This window comes from Pomacea canaliculata, linkage group LG7 (assembly GCF_003073045.1).
Source record: "Pomacea canaliculata isolate SZHN2017 linkage group LG7, ASM307304v1, whole genome shotgun sequence".
NCBI classification, from domain to species: domain Eukaryota; kingdom Metazoa; phylum Mollusca; class Gastropoda; order Architaenioglossa; family Ampullariidae; genus Pomacea; species Pomacea canaliculata.
The window spans coordinates 6325612-6342344 of NC_037596.1; the positions used below are offsets into that span (position 1 = coordinate 6325612).

The window sequence follows — 16733 nt, forward strand, 5'->3', positions numbered from 1 at the left end:
ATTAGTGCTTACATAGTCTCTCTCTCGTTCGCACATTATATTGATATCTTATTTCTACGTTGTTTGAAAATAACAGCTAATTACGTACTCATACTTTTATTCATTACTGGTATTTGTACATTTAGTAGGCAAATTCCTATTATTTCGAAATTGATGCTTTTCTATATAATCAGTCCTCTTAGCCCATTAAAAACTATTTTTGTAAATATCTTTAGTTAAGTTTTTGTTTCTGCTCAAAACATTGAAAGTAAATGTCTGTTTTATTATTTTTGTAGACTTATTAGCGACATCTGATACAAAAGCTGTATATTTGTTTTTGTTTGTGACACGCCCACAACACAAAAAATGGCGATGCTTGATATACGCTTGAAAAGAGTTAGTAAAATCTACAAAGAAGGGGTGTGTATGTTCTCCTTTATGCTTTTGACTGATATTTATTTGAAGATTTATTTTGGGATAAGCTACAATCCTAAAAATACAATGCTAGCATTTTGAAGGAGGCGGCTAAACTACTAAACTTTCGTCTGTATAATATATAGTGGACTGTGTCTTTTGCCTTTTCATCTTCTTAGTTTCATATCGACAGATTCGTTACGGTTTTTGTTTTGTTTTGAAATGTTTTCTGATAGTACATCATGGTATAGCTTGCATAGTTTGTCTCATTCATATATACTTGCTGTCAAGTATAATGCGTTTTTTTAATACAGCCGCCATATATAACTCGACCATATGCAACCACACACACAAAACGAATCTGCGAACGGTCAGTAATGTAATAATGTTATAGAAAATTCTAGCAAATTCAGATTGTGTAGGTAGCTGCTTAATTTTTTAAGTTGTATACCCTTATGCCAAACCAGCCTGTGTGAGGACAAAGATATGTACGCACAGCAGTAGTAGCAATTTTTTTATAAAAATAAAAGCGAGATAACAATAGTTGGCATTTTTTTCAGATATTACTTGGGTTTGGGTTTTAATACAAAAAGTAATATCTGCTTTCTACTTCATTTCATATATATAGTTTTCAGTTTTAAAGTTTGTACTACATAGTATATAATTTAGTTTTTGTATAGCATACCACAGTAACATCAGTATTTTGAGGTGTGAGCATAATATACAACTTTGTATATGATTATTCAAATATTTATTTAGTTTATTTGGATAATGACAGTTGGTCATTTATTGCAAAGGGCTGATCAGTTTGGAAAATGGTCATATATAGACTATTCTAATATATTCTTTTTGATAAATTATCAGTCAGGATTAGCCGTATGCTGGACAAATTGACTATTTGCCCTCATTGAGATGATGTGGTCGTAGCAGATAGATAATACAACTTTACAGACTTGATTATCACAGCACAATAATTATCAACATTGCATATGACATATGCCCAGTGATTATAAATGGTGTGGAACCAATGCTAAATAGAGATGAAGTTTCAAATCTGCACGTGCCTACAAGGCACTAACATCTATTATGGAGGAATTGCTATGCAATCTAAATCATCAATATACTTAGCCCTTTTTCTTGACTTTGTTAAAGCCTTTAATTAATCATGATCTGCTACTTAAAAAATTATATCTATACAAATTAAGCAACTCCAATCAATTCCTTCACTCTTTTCTTTCAAACAGAACACAAAGAGTTGTGGCTAATAAACTGTCGGATCCCCTTGAGATAGAATTTGATAATCCACGAGGCTCAGTCTTAGGCCCTCTTCTGTTCTCTGTTTATATTAATGATCTTCTCCTTCATATATCCTAGTCTTGTGAAATGTTTGCTGATGATACTACAGTACATGCATGTCATAAACAAACTGAGCCACTTGTGTCGACAACAGTCCTAATGAACTTTAGTCCTAGACTGATCTAAACCACATGGCGCTCAACCTCAGAAAACTGAAGTAATTGCAATTCACAACTGCCAGCCAGTGAAGAGAACATATGATAGGTGGTATATGTTTATATTTAGATGGTCTGCAGATGAGGCAAGCAGTGTTATTCTGCATCCTTTGAAGTCTATCAAGAAGATATTTGGGAATTCCAACTTAAAAGAGAATTACAATAGTCCATCTTTGACAGGCACAGATTAGAGTTTTAGTTGCATCAGTGGTGAGATAGGGATGAATAGTCCTAAGTAAGCATTTTTGCAGACAGAAGAAATATGCTGATGAAAAGTCAAAACTCTGATCGAGAATGACACCCAAGCTGCAGACAGAGGTGGAGAAAGGAATAGTTGTTTATAGACAGAGATTGAAGGAGAGAATGACTCAGAAATTTCTTTGGACAAGAAGTAGTAGTTCAGTCTTATTATTATTCAGTTGCAATATGTCATGGTCCAAGCACATCTTAGCAATAAGCAATCTTATTGCAAAGAAAACCTATCTCCTGTTGAAAATTAAACAGTTCCTAAATCATCACTCTCAAAATCTTTTCTACGCAGCCCATATTTAGTTGACCATAGACTATGCTTCAAGACTGTTGGAATCTGCCAGTAGAGCTTCAATGAGGCCTCTTGTAAGCAATCAAAGAAGAGCAGTCAAATCGGTTCTACTCAAAACAAGGCTAGAGTCGAGTGATTTCCTGATTTTAGGGGTTCTGCCACCAACACAGACAGAAATTCAACAAGTATACATTTGTCTAGAAAATTCTAACAGACAAATTGCCCCCTAGAGATTGGAAACGAGGCTGTTTCTGACAGGCTGAGTTGCTATGTTCTCCAGTGACTCTTCTGCTTTCTTGTTCAAATTCTCTGTTTATTTGTACAGGTTTCTTTGAATTGCATGTTGTATTTTTTCTCATGAGCTTTATTTTACTTTTAAATACTTGTAATTGCCTTATTTTCTGTTTGTTGCTGATTTTACTTCGCCATCACATAGATATTAGATCTAATTCTTGTTGCTCATTTTGTTTCTTCTTCTCTGAAACTTAGCCTAACTTTAAATCCTCATCAACCTGCTGTAGAAGTGAACGATGTCTGTTACATGAGATTATGACTTTATGGTTGTTGGTGATTTAGGTTTTTCTGTATATAATTTCTGTACAGCGCTTTGAGCAAATTGTTGGAAAAGCTTTTTATAAATGTTCATCATTATTATTACACTTTCTGCATTATTTTCCACTAATACCACAAGATGATCCCTCAAACTTAATATTCCAATTTCACTAATTGAAGACGAATTTAAAATACTCAGGTAGTGTTCTGTGGAACAGCATTCCATCACACCTTCAGCAGGTGAAATTCAGTCTCTATCAGTTCGAAACAAGGCTCCTAAAACATTTATACCCAAATCTTTGATTGCTTCAGGGGATGCCCATACGTTTCGTTACATTTTCTTTAAGATTTTGACATATGCTCTCTCTTCTGTTTTATTGTGTTTTTTTTAAGTTGAGAATTTGTTTTCTTTTTTTGCATGTCATTTGAGGGCTAGATGTAAAAAAGCATAGCTGCTTATTCTATTACTCTCATTAATAAAGATTTGTCAGTAGTTTATTTTCCTTAGTTAATGGATGTAGATATGCATGGGTTTCTGTCTTGACCACACCAAGACTTTATGATTATGATACCAAAAAAAGATATCTTTTTGGCTGCAGTGGTTAATGCTGTGACTGGTGACCACACACAGTCAAATCTTTCTTTGTGCTCACTATTTATCTAGGTCAAATGGATTTATTCTTATAAAAAATATGGGTGGGTCATTCATGAGTCTTCTTCCCAGTACAATGCATTCAAACCAAGAGGTTGGTTGGGTTCAGTTAATTTTATAGTGGAGGCTTGTGTCTCTGTCACTAAAAGAGAGCCTTCAGAAAAAGGAGAAATGCAACCCAAGAGTCTTGCAAATAATGGTTTTGAGAAGGGATGCAATCACTAATCATACTCCTTTCAAAGAGCAAACCAGCAAACGGTGCCAAAACTAGTAACAATAAGTCTAATCCATTACCACCAGTTTGCACACTCAGAGGTAAAATAAGTGACTTAAACATATACATTCAGGTACTTTTCTGCATATATAATATCTATATTGCCTCAAACAACCAGTGAGCAGAATAATTTTTTTAAATAAGAGAATTTCTTGCTGATCCCTTGAGGTACAAGAAGTGTCTCAGAAACCTCTTTTCATTTTGTGATGTTGAGTTTGAGGCAAAGTTAAAATGTCTTTAGATCACAATCAGTAGTTGGTCTATAGTGAGGTCTATATGTTTGTATTCAGACATTTATCGTAGCCTGAACATTAACACACAAAGATTAACTCAAAAAAATAGTGGCCATTTAGTTTACATTACATTCTGATAACATTTTGTTTGAACTAAGCTTGACTTCTTATATTCTACCAGGATGTAGTATCCGGACTGGTGGTGGTGCAAAGTAAAGGAGAAGTTCAGCATCAGGGTATCAGCTTAGTTGTTGAGGGAATAGTAAATCTACAGCTGAGCGCAAAGAGTGTTGGTGTTTTTGAAGCTTTCTACAATTCCATCAAGGTCTGCTGTCTTTTTTTTTTTTTTTTTTTTGACTACTTATTTGTGATCTAGAGCCCAGAATAAAGTTGCGTGACAGTTATATACCTTATCAGAGAGTATTTTACAGTATGTCTATTTAGTAGATAGCTGAAGCTATGCATGATAAGTATACTACTAGAGGTAAGTGTAAGGTATGGATGTATGCTACTGTGTAAATAATGAAATGTTAGAAAGTTTTGAGTGATGTGACTGCAGTCATAGCAAGGTCAGTAATGTCAAAGCATCTGTCATTATAAATCAACTTCTTCCTTTATCACCAAGGTTAAGCAAATTTACTGATGGTGCAAAGATCTAAAAGTACAAAATACTGTGCTTATTCAGCTTGCAAAAAAAAGTTCATTCAAACTTTTATAAATCACATTTATAATAAGTAGGATAAGAAGAACATAAGACATGCTACTAGTACTGTACATCATCAGCTACAGAGAATTTTCACTTAATTTTGTGTCATTCAACATTGTCTCATTACAATGAAAATTAAATATTTCCACTCTTTTGGTAGAGTGCTTTTCTTCATCTGTCTGAAAGTTTTCTCCAGTGGTAACACTGGTTTTGTTAAATGTTGTTTTGCTTAAAGTCACAGTTTCCAAGAACCTATTAGTAAAGTTAAAGGCCAAAGTTTACCATCCGGACGAAGACAGTGGTATCGCCCCGTGCGAGGGAAGGTAAGGAGTACACGCGGTGCTGACTATTTGTGTCCAGTCGTCTCAAATTACTACCCGGACAAAAGGTGGGGTAGAGATCAGAGGCACCACCACTCGCCTGGCAATAAAACACTTCCCTCACCCGACCATTATACTTGCCATAGGGTCTGAGCAATGAGGCGAAACGACTTCTGTCCTCTCTCTCTTCTCTCAAGGGAGAACACACAAACAAATCCATGGGTGCTAAACTGGTCCTAACCCTTTTGATTGTACATGTCTTCTCCGCGTCCAGTTCTCGGTTTTGTCGACTCAGGAAGACGCAAGCACCGATGACCTCCCCCCAGCACAATGGTCGGGTTAGATAAGAAGAGAAAAGACCGTGGGGGCACAATGTTGCAGTCGTGAATTGTTGGCCTTTTGTAAAAGTTCGAACATTGCGCTCAAACCGAGGTGTACTTTAGGTCAGTCATCAGGAGGAATCAACTGAAAATATTAAATATTATTATCCCCTCTTATGAGTAAACAAAGATGTAAGGAAAGACAGTATGTTCAGATAGAAGCCGTTTCACCTCGCTTTTCTCAGACCCTACAGCAAAGTACTAGTCGTCCGAGAAAGGCGCTTTATTGCTAAATATAGTTTGCAACTGAAACTCATTTAATTTATTTGCACAGTTTAAAACACCTTCGATCCCCCTTCATCTCATGATTTACGTACCATTCAGAATCCACTGAATCTAACTGAGCTGAGGGCGCCACTTCTTGCCGAGGTTCGCTTTTCTACCTTGCGCCAGGTTTTTTTTTTGTCCCAACTTTTATACTTCTATCAATGTGCCACCTCTCGTTGATGTTTCTTACAACTTTAGTTCTCACTAACTTATTAACTGCCAGGTTACCGCTATTGTAGATGGTGTATGGACTCTATGTTACAGGTGTGAATTGTTGCCCATTTGTAAAGGTACGAACATTGCACTCAAACAGATGTACTTTATGTCAGTCACCAGGGGAATAAACTGAAAATATTGAAATATTATCATCCCTTGTGAGTGAAGAAAGATATAGAGAGATAAAAACAGATAGACGAAAGCATTAAAAATAAAGTTTTAAAATTCAGTTGTCTTTGTGTTTGTGTCATTTCCGCTTTCTCCCTTATTTTTCTTTTTATTTGAAGGAGAATACATTCAATTGTCGGTCCTAACCCTGACAGTATGTTCAGCTGCAAACCGTTTCACTCCAGCTTTCTAAACGCCAGCACCGAGTACACACGCTGAGAAAGACGTTTTATTGCTCGGTTTATTGCCTGTGATCGCCACCCTGCCTCGGGGCCAGGGTAGCAGTTAGGGAAAACTGACCGCTAGTACACCACCATGTACTCCTACCTTCCCTCGTACGGGAGAAACCATTTCAAAAATACGACCACTTCGACTTTGGCCTTTAAGGACATACTGTACTGTGATTCAAAATTTATTTTAATTTATAAAATTATGCTACAGGAGCAGTAGGTTAGATGTCTATAGAGATAATTAAATTTCATTTGTTGCTTGCTTCATATTTTTCTTTCTTTGTTATGTGATTTGTAGCCAATTCAGGTACTGCATTACCCCTTAGAAATTGCCAAGCCAGGACGCCTTCCCTCAGGCAAAACAGAGATTCCTTTTGAAATTCCTCTCAAACCAAAGCCAGGAAAGACATTATATGAAACCTACCATGGTGTCTTTGTTAATATACAGGTTTGTTGTTAAAAAAGCACTTTATACAGTAAAATCTAAATGCTATGACTGCTTCTAATGATGTACCTTTAAGATCAACCTGAATGCTTTGCATTTTTTCCCAGATATTGGTAGGTATAGGTGATATAAAACTAACACGTAAATTTTAGTCTCCAAAACCCATCCGTTAATTAATTATCTGGTAATAAAGTACATGATTCGCACCTGCGCCACTAACAGTGCACTATGTAATTTAGTGATTTATTGTCAGCATGTGGTTGGGATCACATTTCAGTGCTGTCAGTACTTCATCTGTCTGCTGCCTTAACCATGTCCTTCTTCGGTGACTTAATGTGATGTTTGACTTCTGGCATTGTCATGAAATAGTTCCATTTCAACCTTAAAGACCACACTTTGTGATAATCAGAGACTTCTGCATCTTCTCATTTAGGGTACATGGTTCCATTACTGGTTTGTGCCAAAGAGTCTTGGAATACAAGCAATAAACCAAAGAATAGATGCAATCACTAGTCAAACCTTTCAAGAAAAAGGAAATAAAAAACAGTGCAAGAACTGCAGAACAATAATAATTAACCATCTGGCAAATTCATGCTAAAAGCAGTAGAGTGGCATCAGCACCATTGCTAAAGAACTCTTAGCAGAACATGGTGGCTTCAGTTGACCAGCTACCAACTGTTAATCTTGATGAACATCTGCAGCATCAGCTGTACCTCTGTTATAGCTTTATCCACTTCTGTAAGGCTTTTGATCGAGTCTGGTATACAGCATATAATACGAAAATTCAATATCAATGAGGATTGCATCCAAGTTGCTGGAGTGCTGTATAATAACTTAACGAGTGCAGTACTGCTGGATAACCATATGGAGCTTTCTTTCATACAATAATAAGCATTCATCATGGCTGCCTCCTTTCACCTGTGCTGCCCAACATCTTTTTGGAAAAGATCATGACAGCAACAGTGGCAATGGCTTGGCCAGACAAAGTCTGTCACAGGTGTACATTACAAGATTCTCATAGTACTGATCCTGCTTTACAAAACATGGACTCTGTCAGTTCAGAGAAGTGCTTCTCCAGATCTCATACACAGGACATAAAACCAATGACATTGTTCGAAGTATGGCCAGCAAACCCCTACTCAATGTAAGCTGGTCTGGTTTGGTCATGTTTTAGATCAGTTTTGCTAGAACTTCACAGAATTCTTCTTACAAGACCTTGTGGTAATTTTTGGGGGTACATGAAATCTCCCACATTTAAGAAGCTAAATTAACCACATGTCCATAGCCAGAGAATACCTAGATAGATAAGAAGAACCTGTAACAGCACATTATAGTAGACAGCTAATCCCAAGCAGTTTATCACAGTCAAACAAAAACAGTGATGTTTCAAGGCTCACTGATAACCAGCCACCATGACTGTGTAGTGACAGCAAAGCAGAAGGCATTTCAGAGTAGAAACACCAAGAGTATTTTTCATGTGTTTAGCTGGGCCATTACCCTATAATGACAAAAAAAAGTCCTTTTCTTCTTTCCCTTTCTATTCTTTCCTTCCCATCACTTTTGTAGGGCAGGGCTCGCACTGATCACTGCTTAGTTGGAGGTGTCTCCCCTCAAGTTCGTTGTTGCAAGTTGGTGATTGGTTAAAGGATGCCTGTTGTGTAACTGACCGATGGTTAGTGTGGATGTAGTGTAAATACACGAAAATGTAAGCATAGGAACAGCACATGCTTGGCACTTCTCAGTCTTCTTGAGTTTGAAGTCAGCAGTTCTTCAAGGCAAAATTTGACATATCTTGAACACTTCTTTCAACACCAAGGGACTTTTCTTTGAGGCCAGGATGATCCAGGAGGGCAAGACTTGGTAGAAAATCAGAATGCTTGAGTTAAAGACTCATAGTGCAAAGACCCAGTTGGCAACAACTACCATAAATTTTGGTCTGTTGAACACACCTGTTTTTAAGCCACACCCACTAAACTTTTTTTTAAAATCTTTTTTTGTTTTCACAAATAAGCTGCACTGGTCTATAAGTCGCAAATATAAACAACTTGAAAGCTGCATCATAGACATTTTGTCTTTTTTCACCATGATGAGGGTGTGTGCTTCAGAAACTGATCAGAATGCTTCAATTGTATGGAGCTTTGATTTTAAAATGTGAAAAGTTAAGTCTAACAATTTTGAAAGTTAACACTTTAACATGAAGATCATGGAAAAAATTTCAGAATCTGAAAAATCTGCAAACAAGCCACATTGCTACTGTGACTCTTGGCTGCAGATCTGCTACTTACCTCGTTACAAGCATAGACTCACAGTCATACAGGCACTGAGATAAAGGAAAAACTTGTTGTATAAAGGCAGCAGTAACAACCACCAGAGATAAGTGGATGTTGTGTGTGAGAGTAGATGGTACAATAGGAAATACTGGCAGTCCTTGACTTACGATGCTGTTCCGTTCCTACCGATTTTCGCTGTAAGTCGGAACAAATGTACATACTGCATGTAAATCCTGTCCTAACACCTATCCTAACAGTAATTATCAAAAAACACATATAAAATACTTTTAATAATGAAATGAAATAAGAATAAACAGTAATAAAAAAATACGAAGTTCACATTAGGACGTTTACGGTGCAAAACCACTTACGTCAAAACAAGGCTGTATACTGTAAATGGGAGATGTGTCATAACCACAAAACATCGTAACTTGGGGCTGATGTAACCTGAGAACCGCCAGTAATATAAATGTAGCATGTGGTATTACAGATAGTGTGGATCATACCGAGATCCCTTAGATGAGCCACATTATCATAAATTTTGAATAACTTGTAATATCTTTTCTTGTTGTATTTTGTTTCACACATTGTTAAGTCTTTGATGGGAGATGAGCAGGGGTTGGGGCTCATGAGCTACCTCATTATATTAGCTGGTGTGTGAACAATGTATGAACACTGTACATATTATCTACTCAATATTGTCTACTGGTGTATATGGGTGGTCAGAGTTAATAATATATGTCATCATCATGTTCAGTTCCCCATTATCGATGTCTTGCATTTAAAGGGAAAACTCAAGTAAATTGCAATAGACCTTTATTAACATTTTCTTCCACCAAGAAACTCATATCTGCGTTTGAGCTGTCCCAGCAAAGCTACTCCAACTTCCTGTTTGTTGAGCTTCCCAACAGCCTGCTTAAAGAAGGCCTTTGAGAGCCCAAAACCATGCTGCAATTATCTTCCATAAGTGGAAATCTAATCCTCCGACACCACTATTCCATGAGCTGCACTGGCTACCCTTCCAAGCCTTCATTTGATCTCCAAGTGGCCTCACTCTTCGACCATTGTCTTAACAGCCTTACTTTCGGATATCTGTTATTATCACTGTGTCAGCCTATAATAAGTTTCTTTGATCTGCTCATACTGTATATCAGACTGTATTAATTTGCCTGCTGCTCTTTTTTCCTGTGGCCCTGTGACCCTAGTGTCTGGAATGCTTTGCCAAATAACTGCACACTTACACTTTTGATTCTTTCAAATTTGGCCTTAAGAGCCATCTTTCTATGAATACTTTAAATAGCTGCTGGACTTTTTTCTCTCTCTTTTAATACCTTCCCATCCTGTATGCATATATGTCTGTTTTTTGTGTGTGCCTGTGTGTGTACAAATGTGTGGGAAAAAGTTATTGGTAAGCAAAACTTACGTCAAAGTGCATTGAGGCTGTTGTTGGCAGGGAAGTGCTCTAGAGATGCTTTTATTGCTGCTAACGTAAAAAGACTGCAGTTGTAATGGATGTTTTGTTTGGATCCCAACCTTGATCTTGACATGAGTGAGGGCAAAACTAACAAAAATAACACTGACTTTATATAATTTGTTGTGTGTTTGCTTATATAGTCCAGTTTGTTTCAGTTACAATAGTAGATGTAAATGAAGTAAAATAAAGGTATTGTTATATACTGTGAAAAAAAATATAAACACAAATTTAAAGCATCTTATACCTATTATTTTTAAAGTTTCAGTGAAAGAGTATAAATAGTTTGCAATCCTTTTTAATTTTATCAAAGAAAGTACATTTATTAAGGTCAGTCTTAGCAGAGGTACAGGTGTGGGTTCTTGATATACACTAGTAACCCTTTCTGGGTCGTAAAAAAGAGGTCCTGCATTTTGCATATATTCTTAAGATTATTGTGCCATTTTTCTTGTCTTTCATATGATCTTATTAACAGATGGCAACATTTTATTTAGTACCTGATCTGATTGCAGTACCTTATAAGAGTAGATATGAAACGATCACTTTTGAACAAAGACCTGCAGAAACAGTGTGAGTTCATCATTGAATATAAGGTAAACTAATTTAACTATTCAGTATGATACCAAGGTGTGTTCTGATCTCCTTTCTTAATTTTGATGCCCTAGAAATTTTTGGCATAAAATATGTTTATCAGTAATGTTCTCAGCCTTTGCGTAGATTTGAATATTTAACTCTTAGGAACTTTGATTACATCAAATAGTAGAACCGGCTTAATTTGGTGAGTGTTTGTGTGGGGAGAGATACTTCGCGATGCATGCCAGCACACATGAAAGAGCAATCGTTGCCATAGTTTCTTTTCCTCTCTTTATTCAGTGGAGAAAAAAAAAAAAACACTGGAGTGGAAAATAAGGGTGGGATAGAGGAAAAAAAGGAAAGGGAAAAAATGATAAGAAAAAAAAAAACCCAGTAAATGGATGAGAGACAAATGCCGAACCAATTCCTTGTGAGAGAATACCCTTCCCTCTCCTTGTGAGAGAACACAAGTTGCCCTGAAAACAAAACAAAGGGAAACTTGTATCACATAATCCATGATGCCAAAATCAATTGAGAAATACTCAAATACATTTCCAAAAATAACACATCAACTCCCTTTTTTTTTCTCTCACATGTGTGACAACACGCATATACATCATATTCTTTCATGGATATTTTCCCAAAACATAACATATACAGAATCTTATTACACAAAAACCCTCCTAGAACATGTGATGCAAATATTACATATCCTTCTACCTCTGCACGTGTGAAGACATAATATCACATGCCATCTCACTCAACATTTCCTATCTTACAAATCTCGCCTTAGCAATACGCTATTTAACAGAATACGTGGTGATATGCAAGCACAATCTTAGTTATGAAAAACATTTGAAAGCCCTCCTCAATTTCCCATTCTGTCTTTCTATTATATCTCCATCTAATCTACTTGCTACAGTTAGGAAAAACGTGGTATCTCCCCATGCTAAAATCTACAACCATCCTGCATATTTTGAACTCAGGCAACATGAAAATACATTCTCTCAAAACAGGGTCTTAGGCATATAACCAGAGTAATATTTCCTATAAGCTTAACATCAACATCCTTATTCTCTACAAACCAGCCTAACATCAGCATTGACACAAAAATGCTACATGAGGAGAATATCTCTTTTCCTCGAACGGGAAATCCTCAGTCATGCTACTCATGGTAAACAAAAAGCATTCAAAATCGTAACATACTCTTAGGCCATAGTTCTAGCAATCTAAATTCAAGATTATTTTCTACCATCCTGATTTAGGACAACCTAATGCTTCGGCTAACCCACGCTGTCTCTCGGGGAAGAAAGAGAAAGCTAATGGTGTGACCGGAAGTCTTATGGGCGTTCAAGTCTCGTGACCCCCACAAGAGTTAAAGGAAAAAGAATGTCTTCTCAGAGATATAAAAACCCTAAAACTGTAAACTATGTAAATACACACAATATACCCTTAAATATCATGGGTGTTACAAAAACAAAATGATTCAAAAAGTTCAACAATGAATTGTGGCACTGTTGGAGATTTTGACAAAAGAAGAGTAAAAAAGCTTACAAAAATACTTAAACATGCACAGATAGCTAATGAGTAAAGACTGTGTAATATTGAGAAACATTCAATCTATATTTAAAAAATGCATACATATCAAGTACTTTGGGGTTGAGGTCATAGAACATTTTATTTAGAAAACATAGAAAAGCATCCACCAAACTCACTGACTTTTCCATGATTGTCACGCTACTCACATGCACTTTCGCACAACCTTAATTAAATGCATCAAGAGATATTTATATTTTTTTTTCAACGCAAACAGTCGCAATCCAAACACAAACAACATTTTCCTTAATTACATGTATGAAGCGGTGGAGTCTTCTGCCTTGAAAGCTAGAAACATATTGTTTTTGGTACCAAACAAATCGCTTATAGTATATAATTATATAATTTCAAAGTTGGTAATTTGCATCTGTAAGCAACAAGTTTTGCAACATCTGGCTCCTACTCGCAGTCAATCTTCTCAACCATAGATTATAGATAAATTATCAGTTGTATGTATGCATGGGTGTGTGATATAGGTGTGCCTTAAGAATGATTTTATATGTAAGAATGCATGTTTTTATATTTTGCATAATTATAATAATGCATCACTTGCCTTACTGCACAAGTAAAGATGCAAAGTGGTCAAATAATACAAGAGGCTATATATTAGGACAAAATTTGAAAGGGTTTGCTTGATATCACCATGGTGAATTAACAACCAACATAAAAACATCACAAACCATTCATGATTGTTCTAAAAATCAAATCTGATACTAAAGTCTGCAAATGTGACCATCATTACTTATCCCAAAATTATTTTTGCATTATGTGGATTTTCATGTTAGGCTTGGCCCTTCTGGAATGCATCTATCAAGTCAGCTGGGTTTTTTTTAACATGCTAGGTGTTTTCCAATATGGATTTATTAAAGTACAACAGTTGCTAGTAGAATATTACTGAATGCGAATTGCTCATATTTGCTTCAGGACCAAGAAGAAAGAGCCAAAGCAAAACCAGTTAGCTTCACCATATCTCCTGAGACTCTTGTAAATGTCAAGGAGGTACGTTTTCAGATTTTTATTTTCCTTTAGAGTGCCTATTTTTCATTATTATTGGACTTGGGAATGATTGGACTTCGATTATCTTTCACACTCTACAGGCCCATACAATTTGTACTGCAGGAAGATTGTTAATTGTGGTTTATGGTATATGTAATTTACATTTTTAATACATCTTAACATCGAATAATAATTTGCCTGAATCCAGGGCATAACCTTTAATAAAACTTAATTTTGAACTAATAATAATTGAATTTTTAGAGCTTATTTCCTCATGAGGATTCAAACTTACTCCTCTGCTTACAAAAGACTACAAATGAACTGAGCATACCAAAAAAAAGTGTCAGCAAAAGGATGACTTCATGGGAAACATGCACTTAGCGCAGGGATGAAGATGAAGAACTTAAAAGTGAATAAAAAAGTAAGTTTGACTAGGAAAGATATTTCTAAAAAAAGATGAGTTTGAAGACAAATCTGGAAGCTTTGAACATAAACAAAAAGTTTGAAGGGAAAGTGGAAGAAAATTCCAAACAGTGGGACCTGAAAAGTAGATAGGTGTCTGCTGAATTTCTTTTGCATGATACATGGGACAGAGAGGAGGGCAACACAAGGAGACTAAAGAGACCAACACTTTTTATAAAGGAAGGGGGTTGTCTGAGAAAGTGATCAAAATATTACAGAAAATAGCTTTTTAATGTGGTTAAAGAGAGGTGGTTGTGGAGAACAAGTCAATCTGGATTAAGTAGTGATTAAGTAGTGATTTTTTTTTAATTTATCAATAGCATAACATATATGACAATTATCACATTCATTCAGTATAGAAGTGAGGAAAAGAGTAAAGAGGAAAGATGAGGAGAAGAGATAAAAGAGAACATCCCAGCTTCCACTAATTGCGTTTATATTAATAATTTTTGATATGGTTTCCAAATAACTTCAAATAGGTCTAACTTATTACTTAAAATACTATGGTATCTTTCTATATTATATCTGTATTTTACAATCTGAAAAAAGGCATGTATAGAGGGTATATCGTTTCTCCATTTGCATACATAAATGTAATATTTTGCTAACAAGATAATTAGGTCTAACACTTAGGTCCGTACAAATGTTGTCCTGTACACCAAATAAAATAAGTTTTTCAGAAAAATTAAGTTTCTTAGTGTTGCACATTTACTAATCATGACTGAATGTAAATCTCTACAGAAAACACTAACAAGTTGACATTGCCATAACAGATGACTTATTGTCTCTTCATCGTTAAGACATATAGCACATTTGGGGGAATCAACAATCTTTCTTATAAAGAGAAACCTGTTAGTTGGCAAAATTCTATGGAGAATTCTTAACTGGAACCATTTTAGTTGGTTATCAGATGTTGTTTTATGGCATTTGTTAAATACAAGTTTCCATGGTATGTTGTCAAAGGTAGAGTTCCATTTCAAAATTCCACTAGGTAGGGAGTAAGAATTTACAAGCATTAATTGTACCGATTTATTTCCTTTACAAATTATCTCCCATACCTTTTCTTTTCTTTCCTCAGTTCCTTTAATGTTTTTTATCTGTAATTTATTTTGAAACTGTTTAATTGCGTTTAGAACTCCTGCGAACTGTAGAAAGTTAGTGGTCAAGTTGGGAAATTTTAGCTGAAACTCCTGTTATGTGAGATAGTCACCATTTTCTTTAAGTAAATGTCTAACTTTGTAGATATCTTCTCGTAGCCAATCACTAAAGTAAATTGTGTGGTTGCCTATAACAATATTTATGTTGTAGAAGAGACATTCTGCATTAAATTCATCAATAGTTGCGGGTGTACATTTTACATGTAATCTTTTAAAATGTTTCAAAACATCATGCCAAAAAGGGTTGTGTATTCTATTAATTAATGCATTCACAAATTCACTACCTAGAGAATGTAGTTTATCAAGTTCAGGATACAAGTATAGAGTAGATTCTTTTAATACTGCCTTGTTGTAGAAGAGTCTCTTTAGCCAACTGATTTTCATTGCAGATAGGAAGTAATAAATATTAACCATTTCCAGACCACCTTTTATGTAAGGTTGACATACCCCTTTCTTACTGATTTTAGCCTGCTTTCCAGTCCATAGAAAATTAAAAAATAACTGTTCGATTTCTTTCAAAAATATGCCCTCAGGGTCAGGTAGGTTATGGAATAGGTAAGTTAATTTTGACATGGCTAAGGTTTTTAAAACTGTTATTTTTCCAAATGGGGTAAGCTGCCGCTTGCTCCATGAGCAAAGTAATTTTTTTATTTCAATTAGTTTATCCTCATAGTTTAAGCTTACAATACGGTCCACGTCCAAGGAGAAAGTGATACCTAAATATTTAAAAATTCCTGGATCCCAACAGAAGTTCATATCACGCAGAAACCTTATGCCGCAGTTTTTTTTACTGCCTATCCATATAGCTTGGGTTTTCTCATAGTTTACTTTTAGTCCTGACATCTTTGCAAAGACAGTGAGAATTTTAACACTTTCTGTAAACGATTTTTCACTTCCATCCAGACACAAAGCTGTATCATCTGCAAATTGTGATAATAAAAGTTCCTTATCTTGCACTTTCACACCTCTCACATTTTCATTTTCACGCAACATAATAGATAATATCTCTGCACATAATAAAAACAAATAAGGCGACAAGGGGTCCCCTTGTCTCACACCTCTATAAATACGGAACCATGAAGAGTATATACCATTTACCAAGACACATGAGGATATGTCTGAATAGAAAGTGTGTATCCATTTCCTCAAATCAGGTCCAAAATGTAAGAAGTTCAGTACTTTATCAGTAAATGTCCAAGATATACTATCGAACGCTTTCTCTAAGTCCACCAACAGTAGTAAACCAGGTATTTTTTTACAATTAGTGTACACCAGAAGGTCATATATCAGACGTATATTGTCCCCAATGTTTCTACCTTT

General features: G+C 35.6%; 1 protein-coding gene across 13 annotated transcripts in view; it reads left to right on the top strand.

The window, feature by feature from the left end:
* Positions 1 to 267: 267 nt before the first annotated feature.
* Positions 268 to 16733, top strand: part of LOC112567740 (Down syndrome critical region protein 3 homolog) — a 46132-nt gene continuing 29666 nt past the window's right edge. For 11 of the 13 annotated variants that reach the window (XR_003099869.1, XR_003099870.1, XR_003099875.1 and 8 more), the window contains exons 1-5: positions 268 to 399; positions 4338 to 4481; positions 6742 to 6891; positions 11142 to 11222; positions 13723 to 13797. Coding sequence is in view for 4 of the 13 variants with exons in the window: in XM_025244540.1 (XP_025100325.1) it covers positions 346 to 399; positions 4338 to 4481; positions 6742 to 6891; positions 11142 to 11222; positions 13723 to 13797 (504 nt within the window). In the remaining 9 variants the exon portion in view is untranslated. The remainder of the gene's footprint in view (positions 400 to 4337; positions 4482 to 6741; positions 6892 to 11141; positions 11223 to 13722; positions 13798 to 16733) is intronic. The other 2 variants (XM_025244541.1, XM_025244542.1) reach the window with 2 other exon arrangements.